Here is a 22,717-nt window from a genome sequence, read left to right on the forward strand (position 1 = left end):
CCAACTTTCACCTTTACTGATAAAGAGAAAAATGAAAAATTACTGCTAAACATTGTTTTTTTGCAAAAATTAGAGATCCATACTAACTGAATATTTTTATGTAATATATCTTATGAGTTTATTTTTATGCCCCTGCTGTAGCGGAGGGGTATTAAGTTTTACCCTTGTCCGTCTATACATCCGTCCGTCCATACGTCCCAAAGTTGGTTTCCGTTCTCTAACTTTAATTTGCCTCAACCAAATGTTATCAAACTTATACACAATGCTTATTACCACAAAACTCAGATCAAGTTTAAATTTTGTTGGCGTCACTTTAACCGTTCAAGAGTTATGCCTCTTTACAAATGGAAAAATTGCTGAATTTTTCGTTTCCGTTCTCTAACTTTCGTTTGCCTCAACCAAATGTTATGAAACTTATACACAATTTTGGTGGTGTCACTGTAACTGTTTTAGAGTTGTAGATATAAGAAGATTTGGTATGAGTGCCAATGAAACAACTCTCCGTCCAAGTCAAAATTTATAAAAGTAAACCATTATAGGTCAAAGTACGGTCTTCAACACGGAGCCTTGGCTCACACCGAACAGCAAGCTATAAAGTGCCCCAAAAATTATTAGTGTAAAACCATTCAAACGGGAAAACCAACGGTCTAATTTATATATAAAAAACGAGAAACGAGAAATACTTATGAACCACATCAACAAACGACAACTACTGAACATCAGATTCCTAACTTAGGACAGGTGCAAACAATTGCAGCGGGTTTAAACGTTTTAATGGTTGCAAACCTTCACCCTTATCTGAAACAATAGTGTAACATCACAACATAGAAAGACACACTATAAAATATCAATTGAAATGGCTTAACTCAATCAAAAGACATATTAACACCAGTGAACATACACTGAACAAATAAATTTGATCTATGATACAATGTAAATACAAAATAAATAAACTAAGGGAAGAATAATTAAAGTAACATGTAACACCGATGTGAAATGTTAAACAATTTAAGAAAAACCATATGCTTGAACAAAAATATCAGCCATTTGCAATTACTTTAAACACAGGTAAATGAAAATAATTTAGTTGTTAGATATACGTGTAAAGTTCAAATAGAGAAAGAAAATATTTGTGGCAGTTTACAATGGACAAATTGCTGAATTTTTCGTTTCAGTTCTCTAACTTAAGTTTGCCTCAACCAAATGTTATGAAACTTATACACAATGCTTATTACCACAAAATACAGATCAAGTTTGAATTTTGGTGGTGTCACTTTTACTGTTCTAGTTTCTCCTTGCGCCAGGCTGCAGGGTAAATTATCGAGTGATTGATTGGTGTTTTACGCCACTTTCAACACTGTTGTGCTATTTCGCAGCATTCAGTTTTTATCATTAGAGGAATCCAAAGTGTCCACGGAGAACCATGACCTTCGACAGGAATACTGACCACCCTAATCAATTAAGAGTGGAGTCTAAAGCACCTGCTACGTGGGGGTTTTGAACTCACAACCTCAGTGTTTACAGGCTAGTGATACAGTAGTTGGACTACTGAGACCACCCGACCAATGATGCTCCCACACATATATGGTAATGGTCCAATCTGTTCATCTGGAACAACTCTATATTCTGAGACCATATAATTGATTGAGTGATTTTCAACAGTATTGGCTTTTCCATAGCTGCCATTATTTTATTGGTTGAGGAAGCTGGAGTGCTCGGAGATGACCACGACCTTTGCAAAAAAACTGACAATCCTAGTCAGTTAAGATTTGAGTTAGACCTCTGGGCCAGCAAGGCCCCTGAGACTGTTTGACAAGAGTTTTCAAACTTGAAAGGATTTTTTTGTTGTCATATTCTCTTGACTGTTTGATTTGACTTTTTTTTAGCTCACCGAGACCCGAAGGCCCCATGTGAGCTTATGCCATCACTTGGCGTCCATCGTCGTCCATCGTCTGTCGTCGTCGTAAACTATTTAAAAAATCTTCTCCTCTGAAACTGCTGGGCCAAATACCTTCAAACTTTAACTAAATGTTTCTTAGGGTATCTTGTTTATAAATTGTATCCGAAGTTTGTATCCATTGACAAACATGACCGCCATGGCTAAAAATAGAACATAAGGGTCAAATGCAGTTTTTGGCTTATATCTCAAAAACTAAATCTTTTAGAGCAAAAGTGACAGGAGTAAAATTGTTTAATTGGTCAAGATCTATCTGCCCTGAAATTTTCAGATGAATAGAACAACCCATTGTAGGGTTGCTGCCACCGAATTGGTAGTTTCAACAAAATTTTGCAGTTTTTTGTTATTATTTTGAATATTATTATAAATATATATAAACTGTAAGCAGCAATAATGTTCAGCAAAGTAAGATCTACAAAAAAGTTAATATGACCATAATTGTCAATTGACCCCTTAAGGAGTTATTGCCCTTTAAAGACAATTTTACACAATTTGTTCATCAAGTTTGCTAACATTTAAAAATCTTCTCCTCTGAAATACAGGTGAGCGATTCAGGCTCTTGAGAGCCTCTTGTGTTGGGAGTGATGGGACTTTGACCATTTTGTTTAGTATTGTAACAATAACTCCTTGTAAACCCAACTTTTCTGAATCTGTTTTACAGAAAGTTCTCATACTTCGTAGGATACTTTTCCATCATGTGTAGTCTACCATATTGTACCAACATTTTGATTCGACCATTTTTACAGGAGATATTTGACTATTTTTAGGACTAATTTGGAGTATTTTGATGGTAACAGTTTGTGAACGCCACTCCTGAGACCATTTGACAGAACTGTCTCATACTGGGTATTATTATTTGCCAACAGTTTTTGGAAATATATATTCTTGCCCCAATTTAGTTGGAAATAGATAATCATGATAATCTAGCTTGATTAATGAAAAATTTGATACATGAAAAAAATATACTAACCATAAGTTATTCAAAACGTTCAAAATATTGTTCAAAATAATTATGGTTTGCTTTGCTCGCCAGATTTACATAGGTACATGTATATAATAGTGACATAAAATCCAGAGAAGCACCTAAGAAGTATAAATTTTATAGGTGTTAATTTCATTTTTTTATGCTGAAGTATTGTCAGTGGAGGATTTTAGGGGTCTCTTTGACCATATAAAATATCATTTATTTCATAAAATTGTTCAAAAAAAATTTGTATCACTGCGCTCTGCAGATAATTCACAATTTTGAAAAATAAGCCCCCAATTCCTAGAACACTTGATGCACCCCTGATTGTTATTATATTTTTAAATTACAATAGAATAAACATTTTAGATTATTTTGACAGCCTTATTTGTTTGAAATTGCATATATTTTCTAATAAAAAGGTGATCTATTAAATTACTTAAGGGGACAATCATTTGATTATGAGAGGGGAGACAGTTTTTGTGTCACTTTTTGGACGAGCAGAAAATAAATATTCTGGCCCTGGTCTGAGTTAATATAAAAAATCTTTTTGCCTAAGTTAGAAATAAATATTCTGACCATATCAAATTTGCCACACCCTCCACCCTCAGAATTACATTGTCGTCCCCTTATTACAGGTGATACATGTATTCTCTATTTCTTATTGTAATGTGACCTTGGTCCTTTTTCACCAAAATGTCTGTTGTGTGTTAAAATAAGACTTTTATATTATTATTATTATTATGTAAATCAAAATTCTTGCACTGTCAAATGAAAATAGTGTATTTTTCCTCCATACCTTTTTTCTTGACAAAAATCTCATCAGATCTTTTAACATTTCTACATTTTTCCTTAGATACCCTTCAACCAGGAAGTTAATAAGAACTTGTCTATACTTGATCCAGATTGACAGTGATAATGTTTAAAATCCGTCATACTAATGCATACAAATATACATATAGTTGTGGTATTGATTGACAATAATTGTACCTTTGTAGAGGGATTTAAGTATTTATTATTTGTCATCAAATTGCATGAATTGGATTGTTTATTTTTGTTTAAAAAACATGACATATTTTACTCTACAATTGACATGTTTAAAAACAGTTAAAATAGTTATTGGATGTTAAGTGCTAGAGTTAAATTTTCTTCTTAAAAAAAACACATAAAAAATAAATCATCTCTGCAAAAGACAAAGTGTGAAAATTAACGTTTCCATATTTTTTTTAAAGTTTCACTTGATCCTGTATTTATCAATTGTTGTATATAGTGAAGCTGATAAGATTCATATATCAAGATGTACATGCAATTTCTATGTGTCATATTATACCTGTTCAGTACAGGTACACAATTTTTTTCCAGACACATATATGATATATAACAAACTTTTAACTGAACTGAAATTCACACAGTTCCATGCTTAAAATTAAGCTTATTTTTCAATTTTCCTAAGATGTTTAGATTATAGAAAGTTAGTTATGAAATGTTTAACAGGGAAACCGTGTAAACATTTATTGATTTTCTACATTAGGATGTTCAAAAATATTTTGGTTAGTTTTCTTGTCAGTTTCGTTTGGAGGTTTACTTAAACATTGCAAGTCCAAATTTACATTTTAAACACAGAAATAGGCAGAGTTTAAGTCAGTTTAAAGAGGGTACTGAGATTTCAGTGCACAATTGCTGCAAAATTACAAATCTGAAAGGGGCATTTAAACAATGATTAGGACAAAAACTTTAATTCAATTTAAATTTTTTTTTGAGTTTCAAACATTAATAAAAGCTGAAAATTAAAATTATAATTTGACATTCAGCATGCATGTGTGCGCAGTCAGTTTGGTTCAATCTTTTATAATAACAAGTTGAAAACATCACTAATATATGATTGTCTTGTCCAATCACTCTGTCAATTGTTGCATACTCTTATCATCTATTTGGTATTGCCATGCTAGCACCTTTATTTTTTGTAGCATCCAATTTTCCAAATTTCAACGACCCCCTGTAGATCACATGGTCACATTCCCCTTCCATTGTAGGAGATCCTGGATTTTATCTGCGGCTAGGTCAAACCAATGACTTCCTGCGAACTGTTCCCTTGTGAACTATAACGTGAAAAAATTATAGTCTAGTACAAAGCAGGGTTCATATTCATATCACATAAACATGTTCTCATCATGAATATGCATCTGATTTAATTGGTATCAATATGGAGTTCTCGTTTGAATTGTTTTACATTTTTTCATTGAAGGCTGTACGATGACCTATAGTTGTTTACATCTACAGGGTATTTCATTTGGTTTCTGGTGGATAGTGTCTCATTGGCAATCATACCTCATCCTTCTATTGTTATATCAATATAACATTTATTTAATGACATTCTTTAGAATATGTGGAGTTGCGAATCGTCAGTTAATTTTGACAAGATCCCTTAACATAGATATTTAACGATATAATAGTATTTAGATTGATTGATTGATTGGTGTTTAATGCCAAGTTTAGCACTATTACACTATTTCGTGGCTGTCATTTTTTATTGGTGGGAGAAACGGAGTGCCCGGAGAGAACCACCGACCTTCGGTAGGAAAACTAATAATCCTAATTAATTAAGATTGGAGTTGAACGCACTTTCCACTTGCTGGATTGGAACTTACAACCACAGTGTTGACAGGCTTAAGTGATACAGAAGTTCGACTACTAAGGACACTTCGCCACCAGGGCCCCTGATGTATTTAAATAATATAATTTCAATCAGACAGACACATTTATTTTTTGTATAAATTGGTGTTTCATTGTTAACTCAAAAAGAAAAAGAGCTCATAACACTATCGAAAAAAAAGCTTTGATAGAAAATTATTTGGTACACATGTAAATGTAACAATGGTAACATTGCTTGATAAAAAATGTCATGATAGCGTTATTAGAAATCAATTCAGACAAACTACTGTACATGTATCTTTTTAATCTAATAGAAACACTCAAAATGTGTTTATTTGATTTATTTTGGCAGACACGTAATTGTGTAAACAATTTGGACCCTACGTTTTGTACCCCAGGAAACAACCCATTCCTCATCAAGTTTGAAGCTCAGCAAAAATCTGGTGCCCATGTTGTGTTCAGAATAGAAGGCAAAAATGGACAATATAGTACAGGTGAGTAATGTGTTGCTTTTTACAGATTTGAATATAAATTTTGAAGATCTGTCTGTACAATAACGTATTCATTGGTCTTAAATGTCTGGTAATTTGCAATATTAATGAAAAGCAGTGAGACAAAATTGTAATCATATGGATTTAGCAAAAATAAAAATATATGTCTGTTAACGGTTACCCGACCAAATCTACTTTTTAAGGTTCATCATAAATGTTCACAATGGTGAATATGACAGCTGTTTTAAGAAACCTGATTGCAACTCATGTGATGAAATAATCACTTTGCCGCAATTTTTTTCCAACCAATAACCAAAGGAAATATTCCAATCATTAAAAATACGGGTAAATGCCATGGACAACTCGGACCACGGCAAGAGCAACCCCACCGTACGACTCAAAATAATGTAGCAAAAAATAAAATGAAAAAATTAATTAAAATGGAAATACCAACATACCTACCTTATTTTTTTATACGACCGCAAAAAATTTTTGCGGTCGTATATTGGTATGATGTTGGCGTCGTTGTCGTCATCATCGTCGTCGTCATTGTCGTCCGAAGACACATTGGTTTTCGCACTCTAACTTTAGTTTAAGTGAATGGATCTCTTTGAAATTTTACCATAAGGTTAAATACCACAAAAGGAAGGTTGGGATTGATTTTGGGGGTTATGGTACCAACAGTTAAGGAATAAGGGCCAAAAAGGGGCCAACAATAAGCATTTTCTAGTTTCCAGACAATAACTGTGGAATGGTGTATGGATCTCTCTGAAATTATACTACAAGTTTCCATACCACAAAGGGATGGTTAGGATTTGCTTTGGGGGGTTATGGCTCAAACCGTTTAGGAATTAGGGGCAAAAAAGGGGGAAAAACAAGGTTGTCCTGGTTAATGGACAAATACTTTAGTACAAAACATAATTTAAAGCAGTGTAAGGGAGGTAAGTCAAATACATCATTGCAATTACCTCCCTTACACTGCTTTTAAATTATGTATAAAGTAATGGTTAATGAACAATTAAGATAATTTAAAACAGTGTAAGGGAGGTAATCCAAATACAACGTTTTGGTTACTTCCCTTACACTGCTTTTAAATTAGGTTTAAAGAAATGCATATTTATAAAGGAAGACCAGTAAAAATATCTGCAAATGTTGCATCTTTTTTTTTTACAAAAAAATCCATATGAAAGATTTGACACTATATTTTAAGTTTTATTATAAAATAGATTAAGTTAGCACTATGGTAAATTTAAATGGGTAATTATGGTTGCAAACTCCATTGGACATTTGAATTGAGATTATGACCATATCTTGAGGGAAAGAATTTTTTGGAGGGAAAAAAGGGGGGGGGGGGGGTAAAAAGAAATTGTGGGGGGTCAATTTTTTCTCATTTCAGATTTCAGAAATTATAAAGAATTATTCTTCAAATATTTTTTTTTTTTCAAATTTCAAATATTGAAAAATTTCAAGAAGTAATCTTTAATTGCACAGTATGGCGCATTAGATTTGTAAAATCTTTGACCACATTTATTTATTTGTTATTTGCCGAATCTAACCGTGTATTTAGATTTTTAATTTTGGGTCCAGTTTTCAAATTGGTCTACATAAAAGTCCAAATTGTCCAAAATTAAACTTTGTTTGATTTTAACAAAAATTGAATATATGGGGTTCTTTCGCTATCAAATTGGTTTATATTGAGGTCAAAAGGGTCCAAAATTAAACTTCGTTTGATTTCATCAAAAATGAATTATTGGAGTTCTTTGATATGCCAAATCTAACCGTGTATTTAGATTTTTAATTTTGGGTCCTGTTTTTTAAATTGGTCTACATTAAGGTTCAAAGGGTCCAAAATTAAACTTAGCTTGATTTTTACAAAAATTGAATTCTTGGGGTTCTTGGGTATGCTGACATGTTTAGATTTTTGATTATGGGCCCAGTTTTCAAGTTGGTCCAAGTTGGGGTCCAAAATTTAACTTTGTTTGATTTCAACAAAAATTGAATATATGGGGTTCTTTGATATGCTGAATCTAAACATGTATCTAGATTTTAGATTTGTGCCAAGTTTTCAAGTTGGTCCAAATTGGGGGCCAAAATTACACTTTGTTTGATATCAACAAAAATTGAATATATGGGGTTCTTTGATATGCTGAATGTAACCATGTATTTAGATTTTTTATTTGTGGGGCCCCGCTATCAAATTGGTTCATATTGAGGTCAAAAGGGTCCAAAATTAAACTTTGTTTGATTTCATCAAAAATTGAATTATTGGGGTTCTTTGATATGCCAAATCTAACCGTGTTTTTAGATTTTTAATTTTGGGTCCCGTTTTTTAAATTGGTCTACATTAAGGTCCAAAGGGTCCAAAATTAAACTTAGTTTGATTTTAACAAAAATTGAATTCTTGGGGTTCTTTGATATGCTGAATCTAAACATGTGTTTAGATTTTTGATTATGGGCCCAGTTTTCAAGTTGGTCCAAGTTGGGGTCCAAAATTAAACGTTTTTTCATTTCAACAAAAATTGAATATATGGGGTTCTTTGATATGCTGAATCTAACCATGTATTTAGATTTTTTATTTGTGGGTCCCGCTATCAAATTGGTTCATATTGAGGTCAAAAGGGTCCAAAATTAAACTTTGTTTGATTTCATCAAAAATTGAATTATTGGGGTTCTTTGATATTCCAAATCTAACCGTGTATTTAGATTTTTAATTTTGGGTCCCGTTTTTAAAATGGTCTACATTAAGGTCCAAAGGGTCCAAAATTAAACTTTGTTTGATTTCAACAAAAATTGAATATATAGGGTTCTTTGATATGCTGAATCTAACCATGTATTTTGATTTTAGACATTGGACCATAATAGGTAAATTAAAAAAAAATCGAGTTCTTAGACCACATTCTTTCTGTGTCAGAAACCTATGCTGTGTCAAATATTTAATCACAATCCAAATTCAGAGCTGTATCAAGCTTGAATGTTGTGTCCATACTTGCCCCAACTGTTCAGGGTTCGACCTCTCCGGTCGTATCAAGCTGCGCCCAGCGAAGCATTTTATTTAATGATGTAACCTTAAACAGACATTTACTTTTTTTGGCCTTAGAGAAGGAAAGGATCACAGAAGTAATCATATACTGCTACTGTTGATTCATTACTATTCATTGAATACCATTTTTTTGTGGAATTCGTGGATTATTTTAAGGTAAACCACAAATTTTAATGTTAACAAAGTATGAAGTTTTTATAGATATAACCTTCAAAACCATGAAATCAAATATCCGTGATAATACATTTCTTCTGAATCCATGAAAATGGATATAACCACGAAAAATGAATGAATCCACATCATTCTTTATTATGCCTGTTGTTGTTTCTCCAAAATGTTTAGGATAACACAACAATCAAAAAATCTTTTTCTATAAATATATTCTAAGCCTTTAAGTAACCCAGATTATTTTGCATAATTCTGTTTCACATGAATGCTTGAAAGATAGAAAGCATTGATGAAACTGACTGTTTCAAACATGTTATTGATTTAAAAATTTACCTCCCTTAAGACAGGTCTACTCCCTCCAGTCGCAAATTAATTGAACTAGACTTAATCAGATTAGTTAAAGGGGTGAGAACTTGCATGCTTGTTTAACCCTTCCATAAGTGCTTGTCCCAAGTTAGGAGTCTATAATTCGGTGGATGTAGTTAGTTGCTGTCTGTCATAGTTGTTTTTATAAGAATTATTGTATACCCAAGCTTTGTCCGTCTGTCCGTCATCTTTGGACGATAACCCAAAAACACATTCACCAATTTTCATGAAACTTTGGTGAATTGTTTATATCTATTGACGTAAGCTACCTTTTGGTTTTTATAAATTTGAGATTTTATTCTAAAAATGGGGTATTTTCCATTTTTCTGACTATAACTCAAAAACGCTTTGAGCAGTTGTCATGAAACTGTGGTGAATTGTTTATATATATTGACATATTTCGATTTTTAAAAAATTCTGATTTTACACTTTTGAGTATTGGGACTTTATTCATAAAAAAGGGTTTTTTTTTCAGAAATTACTCAAAAAAGGTTTGAGCAGTTTACATGAAACTGTTGTGAATAGTGTATATCTATTGAAATAGGCTCCCTTTTGTTTGTTATAAACTTCTTATTTGACATTGCGTAGTTATGGAACTTTATTCCTTGAAAAATCGTCGAAAATCACAGTATGCTAGTCTTTTTAACAAGTTTAATTGTTTTACAATTTGTCTCTTGAGGGCTGTTATAGCTACTCTAAGGTCTTTTGTTCATTGTTGAAGGGTGTATTGTGAAGTTCATCTGTTTACATCCACATCTTTTGGTGTCTGGGGAATAGTTGTATCATTTGCAATTACACTACATCCATTATTTCTATACAAATCAAGATATTTTACTTTAGCAATTTTTGTTCTGCTACATTTATTTCACGAAAGTGAGACATAGCGATTCTAGATTATGACGTCGGTGTCGTTGTCAGCGGGGTAAACATTTAGGTTCAGTTGGTGGTTAAAGTTTTTTTTAGACATCAATAACTTTGTCAAAACTTCATGGAAATTTTATCAAATTTGGACAGAATCTTGTTTATGACCTAAAGACAGTATCTAGAGCAAAATGTTTTTTACTGATATAAGGACTTAATTTTTTTACAGTTTTCAGATTTAGTCTGTTAAAGTTATCAATAATTTTGTCAATCCTTCATGGAATTTTTATGAAATTTGGAGGGAAGATTTAAATTATGGCCAAAATTTAAAAAAAAAATATTTATATTTTTCCTTATTTTACTGATAAATGGACTTAGTGTTTTTACAATAAACAAGTAGATACAATCTGTGGTAAAGTTTGTTACTCTTTAATACTAACTTTGTCAAACCTTTATTGAATTTTATGAAACTTTGGCAGAAGCTTTTTAATGAGTTGTTTATGCTGTAGTTGAGCAAAGATTGGGTGTATGAGTTTGTAAGCTCAGTTTTTAAACTATATTTTTTCAGAAGACGATGATGACAACGATGATGAACACAGTGCCGATGCCTTAGTGACCCAAATTGTTTTAGCTGTAGGTTCTATTACTACATTCCTGGCCATTGTCATCTGTATATTTGTCTCCTGTCGACATTCCAGATACCGTAATTGTGATTCAGCCTCTGAGAGATCATCTCCAAGAACTGTACAAACAGAGATGGCAGAAGGGGAGGTAACTCGTCAAGGTTCTATGCCAGAACTGGACAGTTTGATAGGAAATACAAATAAACAAACAGGTAATGAAAAACTATTGAATGTTTAAGAAATTTTAAAAGGTTCTCATGATACATAAAATAAATTATCTTGAATATTCGACCGCATATCAGACAACACCATCACTAGGGACTATCCTCCGATTATCTCCAAAATACAACTCACCTGGGTCATAGGCAACGGTCACTGTTTTCATCAAGTTGGGTCTGACTCCATTGTCCATCCATTGTTATGTAATACATATATATCATTTCCACTGAAGCCACCAGGCAATTTTGAGCCAAACTTGGCAGGTAAGATACAAACTATTCTCATTAAAAAATGAACCCCTCCCAGGGTGATTGAGGAATAGAAATATAGTCACTTTGGTCTTATTCTGAGGCCAGCAGTAAAACTCTTGCCAAATTGGGGCGTTAATTTAGGCTGTGAGGGATATACGCAGCCACATTCGGTCAGAATGGGGATGCTTAATCTGATGCCTTCTGTAAAGAGAATGCCACACTCTCTGCACAATAAAAATCCTAGCAACAACTCTTTAGAGGGGTCTGCAGGTGCTAAATTGTAAGGCAAAATTTCTGTCCCTATCCAATATACCCTCATTTTCCAGTCCAAATTTCCCTGACCTTCATCCCAGGTCTATATGGCCTCTTTTACAGGACCTATCTATTGTATGTATTGTTAATCTTTTCTCGTCCTGAACATGAATGAAATTTTTGTCAACCCATTCGCAAAACCCATACCATATAGTAAGCGTTAAAAGGCCCCATCATGACAAAATGTGAAACAATTCATACCAGAAAATCAACAGCTTGTTTTATAACAGTTCGATTATAGTGTTAATGATAAATTTAAAAAAAAAGGTTGATTTTTTTAGATTCATTGATGAGCCAACCAGATCAAAGAGATACACCTCCACCGTCCTATTGGGATGTATTGGTAGATGATGCTGTTGTGAAGTGATGATTATTCAATTAGTATTTTGGTATGATCAAGTGATGATTTATATTTGAGAATCTGTTTATGTATGAACTACTTTGTCTAACAACAGACATGACAACAAGTATATGTGCTGAACACTGGTTTACATCATATCATGTTTTTTGTGCAGGATTTCATTCATTTGTCATTAAATCTTACAATTTATATTAGTCATAAGCTCATTCTTAATATGGACATTAAGTATAAACTGTTTACATTTTGAAATTTGACATACGCGTTATAAGTTTATAATCACTGTTCTATGAATGGGCTGTACTTAGGTGACTTTATTCTATTGTCACTTTACATTCATTTTGTATAATGCGAAGTTGAATGTGAGTAAATACCTCAAATTATGTTATTTATGTTTGTTTATGTAGTTATGTCTATCTTCATCAGAACCAAACACATTTTGAACCAATGACTGCAACATTCTACTAACGTTTACTAGTTAAAACAGCAAAAAGGAGCCTTTTTCTAAACAAAAGTTAAAAGTTGGTGCGGGTGGCAAATTGTATCCTTTTTTTTTGCCTCAACTTGTAAAATCTAATGAAAGAACAAAAATTGTGCTTTAAAAAAAATCAGGACAGTGGTGATGAAATAGTTAAAATTCCGTCAAGAACCATTTCGATAGGATGGAAATAAAAAATATTTGGTAGTGATGCCAGATCTTAAGACTTTTTATATTTATGCACTATTTCATACTTTGTAAAACAAAGTTAATATTATACCTACATTTGTCTATTCTTAAAGTCCATATATTGTCTGCTAGATGTTTTGTCCGGTTTATTTATATTCTAGTGATGTTATACCCCTCTGTATAGTTATTCGTCTAGTTTTATGCATATATTTTACAAATGAGATTGTTTTTAGATATTTGGATTTCTAAAAACTAAATTATGGCCAAGGTACAATAGATATTATAAGTGAATAGTGTTTCCTAACAATTATATCTGTTCTATTAGTAAACATGAAATTCCATGAAAGGCAGTTTGTATCAAACATATCACTTTGAAATGTTTTATTTATTTTAACTATTATTTATTGTAAGTTACAATTTTTATTTATCTACACGTTGGTTCAGTTAATGAATGCTGCTTGTTGTTTTAATCATGTGCTTGTGTAATTTGCAAATGTGTGCATTGTGTAGATTTTTTTTAATGTTTTATGATTATTTTTACATGGGAAAAACATGCACAGTATGAAATACAAATCAAGCTAATATATAGTTATAAGTTACCAACGGCAGCACAGGATGTAATTTTATATGAAGACAGAAGCGATGTTTGCTGAAGCCTTGAATAAATAGATTAAATATATAAAAAGTTATTAAAATGATATTGGAATAAAATTGATTTTGTAGTGTTGTGATTCTTAAATTCTAAAATATACTACTCAAAAAAAGTTTTGCAACACTTCCATTGAGATTAATGAGGCTCAAACATTGAGGGCCCATTTTGATGTAGAAAACTTTCAAAATTATTTTAAATTAACAGCATCCTTGTTTTAAGGATATTGAATAGATTAAAAAAAACCAATAAAAAAAAAAATATGAAAAAAATTTGAGGGGTTATAAATGTCCATCCCCTAATTCTTTTAATTTTATTTTTTGCAAGGGTATTGTTAGTTTCTTAAAATTGTGACTTTTAATTTTGACCCCTCACCTTAGAGTGTGTTAACAGTGTAGCTGTCTTAAATTTTACCACCATAAATGTAGTACTTATGAATACATAAACGATTAAAAGATTTATACAGATTTTGTTTTATTTTACTTTTAGTTTAAAGTTTTTTTGAGGAGTATATTCAATTTGTTGAAATTTTAAATTTGTTGAACTGTTTGAAATTTATACATCTCTTTCTAAATTACTTTGAGTATTTGAATATTGATTAATATATTAAAAATACTTAGAAATTAATGTTGTTTGATTTATCTCAGTACATAAAACTTCCTCATACTTATGTCACCATAGCAGTGTGTGGATTATTTTTAGAAAATATACTTCGTCTAATACCCTTGTTATAAAATATCATCTGTGATGAATATGATGTGTGAAGCTTATCCAGAAGCTATGCTTGTTGTTAATAAATATTTTCCCAGTTAAATTTCTGTATCTTTAATGTTCAATATCAAATTTTGTTCTAGCTTGATTTCTTTGGTTTTTTTTTAAATTGATCTCATTAGTTGTCAGAAAGTTCAATTGTAGTCATTATTTACAAGTGTGTTCATTGTAATACGCTCACTGGGGCGCGAAGGGCCCCATGTGAGCTCATGCCATCACTTGGCGTCTGTCGTCGTCCATTGTCTGTCGTCGTCGTCTCTCTTCGTCGTCGTCGTCTGTCGTCGTAAACTATTTCAAAAATCTTCTCCTCTGAAACTACTGGGCCAAATACCTTCAAACTTTCACTAAATGTTTCTTCGGGTATCTTGTTTATAAATTATATCCGAAGTTTTGATCCATCGACAAACATGGCCGCCATGGCTAAAAATAGAACATAGGGGTCAAATGCAGTTTTTGGCTTATATCTCAAAAACTAAAGCTTTTAGAGCAAATCTGACATGGGGTAAAGTTGTTTATTGGTCAAGATCTATCAGCTCGACGAATCGAACAACCCATTGTTGGGTTGCTGCCACCGAATTGGTAGTTTTAACAAAATTTTGCAGTTTTTTGTTATTATTTTGAATATTATTATAAATATATATAAACTGTAAGCAGCAATAATGTTCAGCAAAGTAAGATCTACAAAAAAGTTAATATGACCATAATTGTCAATTGACCCCTTAAGGAGATATTGTCCTTTAAAGACAATTTTACACAATTTGTTCATCAAGTTTGCTTACATTTAAAAATCTTCTCCTCTGAAATACAGGTGAGCGATTCAGGCTCTTGAGAGCCTCTTGTTGATGTTTATTTATACCACAATTTTGTTGTTATTTACAAGTGTTTTTATTTTTTTATTTTATAATTTAAGACTTACATTTTACCAAGTAACTTTGATTATATGAATATTAACTAATATATTAAAAATACATAGACATTAATATTGTATTATTTATCTCAGTACATAAACTCCCTCTTACTTATGTCACCTTAGAAGTGTGATGATTGTTTTAGAAAAAGGCTGGGTTTAATACCCTTGTTATAAAATATCATCTGTGATGAATATTATTTGTGAAGTTTATCCAGTAGCTATGCTTATTTTTTAATGTCAGTTCATATCAGAATGACTACTTATGTTATACCATTGATATATAGTATCAATTCAAAGTAAAACTAGCCATATTAAGATGCCAGATGCCCGTTTCTGGATAAACCTAATTAAAGCTATCGAGCCTAAGAGTTTGAACCGCATTGATTGTCTGTTTCGAGTGCAGGAGGTCAAAGGTCCAATCTCTAGCAGAATCAAAATTTGCAAGGACTTGAAAACTAGCATTTGCTGCTGTGCAAATGAGGTTACATATGAATATTGCATTAACATGTTCTTGTTGTAAATATGCAAATGACAGTTGCCACTGATATCAGAATAAACAGTTAACCATCCATCCACCCATCCATCCATCCAACGGTCCACTCATCCATCCACCCTACAAAGGCGTCTCAGCAAAAATATTAAAAAAGCCTTTGATGACAACATGATTATTTGGACTATTACTCAGATATATAAAAAATTTTCCATGAAATCGTATGCTTCTTAGTGATGTTTTATGAAAAATCTAAAAAAAAAAGAGATTTACACTGCCAATATACATATAATAAAGACAGGAAAGGAAATAGAAAGATAATATTTTAGATTTACTTATAAAGTGGAATTGTTTCAGGTAGGGTGAAGGTTGGCGCCTATTAAAACGTTTAAACCCGCTGCATTTGTTTGCACCTGTTCTAAGTCAGGATCCTAATGTTCAGTGCTTGTCGTTTGTTGATGTGGTTCAAATGAGTTTCTCGTTTCTCGTTTTTCATATAGATTAGACCGTTGGTTTTCCTGTTTGAATGGTTTTACACTAGTAATTTGTGGGGCCCTTTATAGCTTGCTGTTCGGTGTGAGCCAAGGCTCCGTGTTGAAGGCCGTACTTTGACCTAAAATGGTTTATTTTTACATATTGTGACTTGGATGGAGAGTTGTCCCATTGGCACTCATACCACATCTTCTTATATCTAATTAATACTTTTGACCTCACTAAAATGTAAAACATGTAGTCATTTTTTTTAATGAATATACTTTGTCTATTTCTTTTGTTTTAAGCGTCTCATGGATATTGAACATCTTCATTCGGAATCTGATAGTTTAAACAAAAACCATAAAGATATTATAATGAGATTTAATGTTTTAACCTTTATATTTTATTTTGTAAGTATGTAATAAGCACAAAGGAAGAGCTTATTATTTGAATTCATTCATATTTACCCCCTCCTCCAATGTTAAGTGCTTGAAAAGAAAAGACATATCTGTATCGGGCGGCTGCTTCAGGGAAAACATTTTTTTTAGTAGTTGAGAACAAATAAACAAATATGTGTGATAAGTGTTTTTAGACAATGTACTGAATGTTATTGTTCCATAGCGGTAAATAAGAAATCACAATACTTTCCCTCGAATGGGTTTTTTTTTTTGTGTTGACTAAATTTGTGTCCTACCTTGGTCACTGAAATTAATGGGAGGAAAAAAGCCCTCCGTCAGTCCAGAGTAATCATATAGGGATTTGAATTAGAGCTGTTTTCTCTTTTTTTAATCATGAAATACAACTTGGAAAAGATTTAGAAGTAATTTCTATTTACTACTTCAGGTAACTAATTTTGAAGGTAGAATAGAGTTATTGCCCTTATAACAGAGACATATATCATGTTAATAGTAATTGAGATTGACAAGTAGATAATCTCAACAATATCACGTTTGTAAGGATTTATTACTCTATTGACTGGAGGGTCGTATGATTACATTGTAGGTGCTTATTTTGAAAGTTATTGATCTGTTGATCAGAGAATGCAATTGATCAAATACATATATTACATCATAATGTCCAAATCGTGACTTTTTTTAACAAGGGACTTTAGTTTAGATATAAAAAGTAAAATAACAAAAATACCGAATTCCAAGGAAAATTCAAAACGGAAATATCCTTAATAAATGGCAAAATCAATAGCTCAAACACATCAAACGAATGGAAAACAACTGTCATATTCCTGACTTCGTACAGTCATTTCCTTGTGTAGAAAAAGGTGAAATAAACTTAGTTTTGTATAATATTTCGTACACAAACGACGGTGCATCATAAGCCTCTAAGGGCTGGTTTAGTATAACTATACATGTTTATAGGCTATATATGTTTACAATTGTAATATATTGTATTTCATGTACATGTACCAAGTTGTACTTTAAAATAAAAATATCTATCTATCTAAATCTTGCTAAACCTCTCACTTGTTTGACAGTCGCATAAAATTCTATTCTATTGCAAACAATGTGTGAACAAAACAAACAGACAGTCGCATACAATTCCATTATATTGACAACAAAATGTGAAAAAACCAGACATACAAACAAAAGATCTATGTCAATTGGACCTGCTTTGAAACGATAACTGGACTTGATTTTTACTAGATAACATTTTTATTCGCTATGGAGATTCCGTATATCGTCAAGTTATCGGAATTCCAATTGGGACTTACTGTGCACCACTTATTGCAGATCTTTTTCTGTATTGTTACGAGTTACAATTTATGAGTAAAATCAGCAAAGACCCATCGAAACAACATCTGATACAAAAATTTCATAACACTTTTAGATATTTGGAAGATATATTGGCTCTCAATAATGACGATTTCAGTATGTACACTAATGAGATTTATCCTGATGAACTGACTTTGAATAAAGCTAATACTAACAATGAACACTGCCTTTTCCTTGTATCTTGACATCTATATCTTTAACGGGAAGCTTAATACCAAAATTTACGATAAAAGAGATGATTTTTCATTTCCTAGTGTTAGTTATCCATTTTTGGTGTTTACATATTTCAACTTGTTCGATTCGCTCGTGTATGTTTTTGATTTCAACAAAAGAAATCTCTGTATTAATGAAAACTTATTACACCAGGGTTTAAATTACATGTGGTTTCCCACGGTAACATTGTGAAAATATGAAATTCATCAAAGCCATGTTAAAAACTATGTACTTGCATACTGATCTGTAAATGTTCTAAACACAAGATAAATTAAAGTACATATTACTTTTAGCTATAATCATAGATAATCGATAGTTTTTCGAACGAGAGTATGTTTTTCACCTGCAATCCCTTCGAAGGATGACAGCCCAAAGATGAGATGTAGCTGAGAAACATCCTCGAGTTTGAAAGACCATTGATAATCTGTTGATAACTTTTTCTTCATACATTCTTGAGAGAAAAAATACGCTATTGATTACGGACATTAGATACTAGTGATAATTTTCTATCTCAAGCGATTAGCATAATATGAACAATTTTCCCAAAAAGAAAAATACACCAAAAAGTCATAAAAAAACAACGGAAAATTGTATAGCATAACAACATGAAAAATCGATATTAAACCACTGGTATTTTATTGTAGAACTAAACTAGATACATAAATTGTACATTTAGACATTTTATTTCATAAAACTTAATTTTGCAATTGTCATTCGTTCTGATTACTATTAGCATCTTATATCTAAAGGCGCTTGGAGAATGGACCTCTCTTTTCTATCATATTTCTTTTTGTGTGTGTGTTTCATGTTGTTGCTAATATTCTTTAATATTTTTTCCCCTTATCCATATATGATCATATATAATAATATATTACGATATTACAATTACAGTAGTTGATGCACCTCTTTCATATTTTCGACGTGTTGAAAAAGGGGGAGAGGGCATTCTCCAGAGCGCCTTTGATTAAATCTTATACCCAATAATTTATTAATTTCATTAAATTTTGACTTTTGCTACACGTTTTGAAAATTTAACCCCTTGTTTCTTCAGGAAAAACCACAAAGCAGTCTAAATCTAAACTGTACCAACGAACCTTAATGAACCTAACATGTAAAGGCTCGAAAACCTAAAACTGTTATTGATTTTTTGAAATTTAATTAGAATAGCCGAATAGACTTTCTTCAAAAGTAAAAATGTGATTGTTTATCTGGTAAACTACAAAAGAGACATTGCCAAAAGTCTGCAACTGTATGCATTACGAAATGCAACAAGTTTGACCATCAACACATCTTTTCATTCTTACAATTGTCTGCAAGATAGTAACCAGTGACGAAAGTGACCGTTCAAGCAGAAAATACATATTTTGGCCCTGGTCTAAGTGAATATAAAATATCCTGCCACTTTAAATTTGAAATAAATATTCTGACTCTGAACTCATCAAATTTGCAACCCCCACCCCCCCCCCCCCCCCCCCCCCTCTCAAATTACATGCTCTTCCCCTTAGTACAGGTGATACATGTATTCCCTATTCCTTGTTGTAATGTGACCTTTTTCCATTTTCACCAAAATGTCTGATATGTATTCAAATACGACTTTCATGTTATTATTCTGTAAATCCGAATTCAAATGAAAATAGTGTGTTTTCCCTACATACCTTTTTTTCTTGACACAAATCTCGTCAGCTGTTTGTAAATACCATTTCTTAATTTGTTCATCAATCAGGAAACTAAAAAGAACTTGTTTAAACTTGATACAGGTTATAAAAATACTATTCAAAACGCAAGTCATACCTTTGAATACAAATACACCTGTAGTTGTGATATATATTTATTATAATTGTACCTCTGTAGAGGGATTTAAATATTCAGTCCTACACAAAACTTTCAAATTGAAGTTTTACACAACTTCTGTTGAGAAAAAAAAAAAAACAACAAAAAACTGAAGTTACTGTTATCAGTAAAATTAACAGTACACAGTTGGGTTCAGATATGTTTCTAGCTACAGTGGTAATTTCTGCGTCCTTCGTGATAAACCTAGTGTACATAAATGGTATTGTTTATGTCCAAAACACGAAATATAACTTCGGGTGTATATAAGATACATGAAAGAATACATAATTTCATGACTTTTTATAAGGGATGAATAAGAAAAAAATCAACAGAAACTATTTAATTGATATTAACATTTCAACTAGTTATGATAAATAAGAACATTTTAAAAGCAAATTAAGATACATTTTTACGATTGAATATGCATATGTTTCACATCACTATGACAATTGTTTTTTTTCAAAGTTCATCTTTTCAGTAATTGTGCACGTATATCATGTATATATATCACAATATTACAAATGAATTTAAAGTTATTTCTTTAAAAAATTTACTAAGGCTTGAGCAGAATCCCTCTTTTTAATATTTCAGGACGAAATGCAATTGTTTTTTTATTATTAAGTGATATAAGAACCAATATTATCATTCTGAGCTGACCAGTTACTCGTTAATGCTTTGTGATTAGCAGAGAATACCAATCTTATTGTGTCTTAACTTGGGAACCTGCCACGTCCTGCACTTTTTGAATCACAACGTCCAGGCTCAAGTTAAGAATTCATTTTTATATAAATAATCTGTTTGTATAAAAATACAATTAATAAGTACGACAATAATTACTTTAAACTTTCTTTCTTAATTTTTTTCTTAAAATGAAATCTCAATCTTTGACAAAACCTGCAGTCAGGTAGTGTTTAAATTGTTTGCAGTCATATTACACTATCTTGTACATATTTTTTTAAAAACTTTTTACAGACAAAAATTGAAACAATAATATATTTATTTGAAAGTGACAAGTACTTAAACAATGATAGCTTATCTGACATTTACTAGCAGATGAGACAGCGCTCCAGAATAGCGAAAGATAAAGGGCAGTTTTGTAGACTGTATTTATCATTTGTTCTGACATTGCATGAATTGAGTAAAAAACATAACATATTTTATTTTTTACTTTATATATAAAAAAAATTAAAATGTTTGTTGGAAGTCAAGTGCTAGAGTTGAACTTTCCTCTTAAAAACCAAATGTGTAAATATGTCTCCATATTTGTTTTTAAAGCTACATTAGAGTCTGTATCTATCAATTGTTGTATATAGTGAAGCTAATAAAATCTCATACACCAAGATTCATATGCAGTTCCTATGACATATTATATCTCTTCAGTACAGGTGCAGATTATGTTCCAGCCATATATTAACCAACCTTTTACTGCACTGAAATTCACACAGCTGTAATGCTAATTGTTAATTTTTCTTAAGATGTTTGGCTTAAAGACAATTAATCATGATTTTTTTTTATCAGGGAAACAGTATAAACATTTATAGATAATCTATATTAGCATGTTCAAAAATCGTTTGGTTAGTTATCTTGTTAGTTTTTTTTTTTTTTTTTTTTAGGTTTGCTCAAGCATTACAAGTCCAAATTTGCATTTGTAAACAAAGACATAGTCCGAGTTTAAGTCAGTTTATATAGTGTAATGATTTATTTTCTACAAAACTTTCCATGTAAATTAAATGTAACTGATTCATATAACATTAACATGTTCTGTTTTTGGATATGCATCTAATTTAATTGGTATCAATAAGGGGTTCTTGGTCGAGTTGTTTTACATTTTGTTATGTTGGGGCCTTTTATATCTTACTATATACTATGTTTTTGTTTGTGTCGTTGAAGGTGTCAGTGACCTACAGTTGTTTCAATCTATGTCATTTGGCCCTTAGTGGAAAGTGTCTCATTGGTAATCATACCTCATCATTTTATGTTTATATTAACATGAGATTTTTTTAATAGATATAAGAAGATGTGGTATGAGTGCCAATGAGACAACTCTCCATCCAAGTCACAATTTGTAAAAGTAAACCATTATAGGTCAAATTACGGCCTTCAACACGGTGCCTTGGCTCACACCGAACAGCAAGCTATAAAGGGCCCCCCAAAATGACTAGTGTAAAATCATTCAAACAGGAAAACCAACGGTCTAATCTATATAAATTAAAAAACGAGAAACGAGAAACACTTACGAACAACATCGACAAACGACAACCACTGAACATCAGGTTCCTGACTTAGGACAGGTGCAAACAAATGCAGTGGGTTTAAACGTTTTAATAGGCGCCAACCTTCACCCTACCCGAAACAATAGTATAACATCACAACATAGAAAGACACACTATAAAATATCAATTGAAATGGCTTAACTCAATCAAAAGACATATTAACAAAAATAAATGGACATACACTGAACGAATAAATTTGATCTATGACACAATGTAAATACAAAATTAATTAAAACAAGGGGGTTAGAAGTAAAACAATATCAGAAAGACAACCATAACCTTGGACAAAATGCCACAAAATAAAATAACGTACACAGGTAAGTAGAAATAATTTTGTTGTAAGGTATGCATGGAGTACGGCAATAATTTTTACAAAATAAATAATTTTGTT

The 22,717-nt window shown here is 31.7% G+C and overlaps 3 protein-coding genes across 10 annotated transcripts in view; 1 reads left to right on the plus strand and 2 right to left on the minus strand.

Annotated features, from left to right (window-relative positions):
- LOC127717769 (uncharacterized) overlaps positions 1-15,329 on the plus strand; it is a 222,782-nt gene extending 207,453 nt beyond the window's left edge. For 2 of the 3 annotated variants that reach the window (XM_052223581.1, XM_052223603.1), the window contains 3 exons: positions 5,926-6,067; positions 11,068-11,334; positions 12,186-15,329. In XM_052223581.1, the coding sequence (XP_052079541.1) occupies positions 5,926-6,067; positions 11,068-11,334; positions 12,186-12,271 (495 nt within the window). In that variant the 3' untranslated portion in view covers positions 12,272-15,329. The remainder of the gene's footprint in view (positions 1-5,925; positions 6,068-11,067; positions 11,335-12,185) is intronic. The other variant, XM_052223609.1, reaches the window with a different exon arrangement.
- The window catches only part of LOC127717695 (tripartite motif-containing protein 2-like), a 169,230-nt gene extending 149,201 nt beyond the window's left edge, over positions 1-20,029 (minus strand). The window contains exon 1 of one of the 4 annotated variants that reach the window (XM_052223482.1): positions 19,879-20,029. The gene's annotated coding sequence lies outside the window, so the exon portion shown is untranslated. Of the gene's footprint in view, positions 1-3,720; positions 3,847-19,878 lie in introns of those variants that run through there. The other 3 variants (XM_052223474.1, XM_052223458.1, XM_052223466.1) reach the window with 3 other exon arrangements.
- LOC127717738 (uncharacterized) overlaps positions 1-22,717 on the minus strand; it is a 383,100-nt gene that overhangs the window by 197,140 nt on the left and 163,243 nt on the right. The gene's annotated exons all lie outside the window — the stretch shown is intronic.

This window comes from Mytilus californianus, unplaced genomic scaffold (genome assembly GCF_021869535.1).
Source record: "Mytilus californianus isolate M0D057914Y unplaced genomic scaffold, xbMytCali1.0.p SCAF_1, whole genome shotgun sequence".
Lineage (NCBI taxonomy): Eukaryota > Metazoa > Mollusca > Bivalvia > Mytilida > Mytilidae > Mytilus > Mytilus californianus.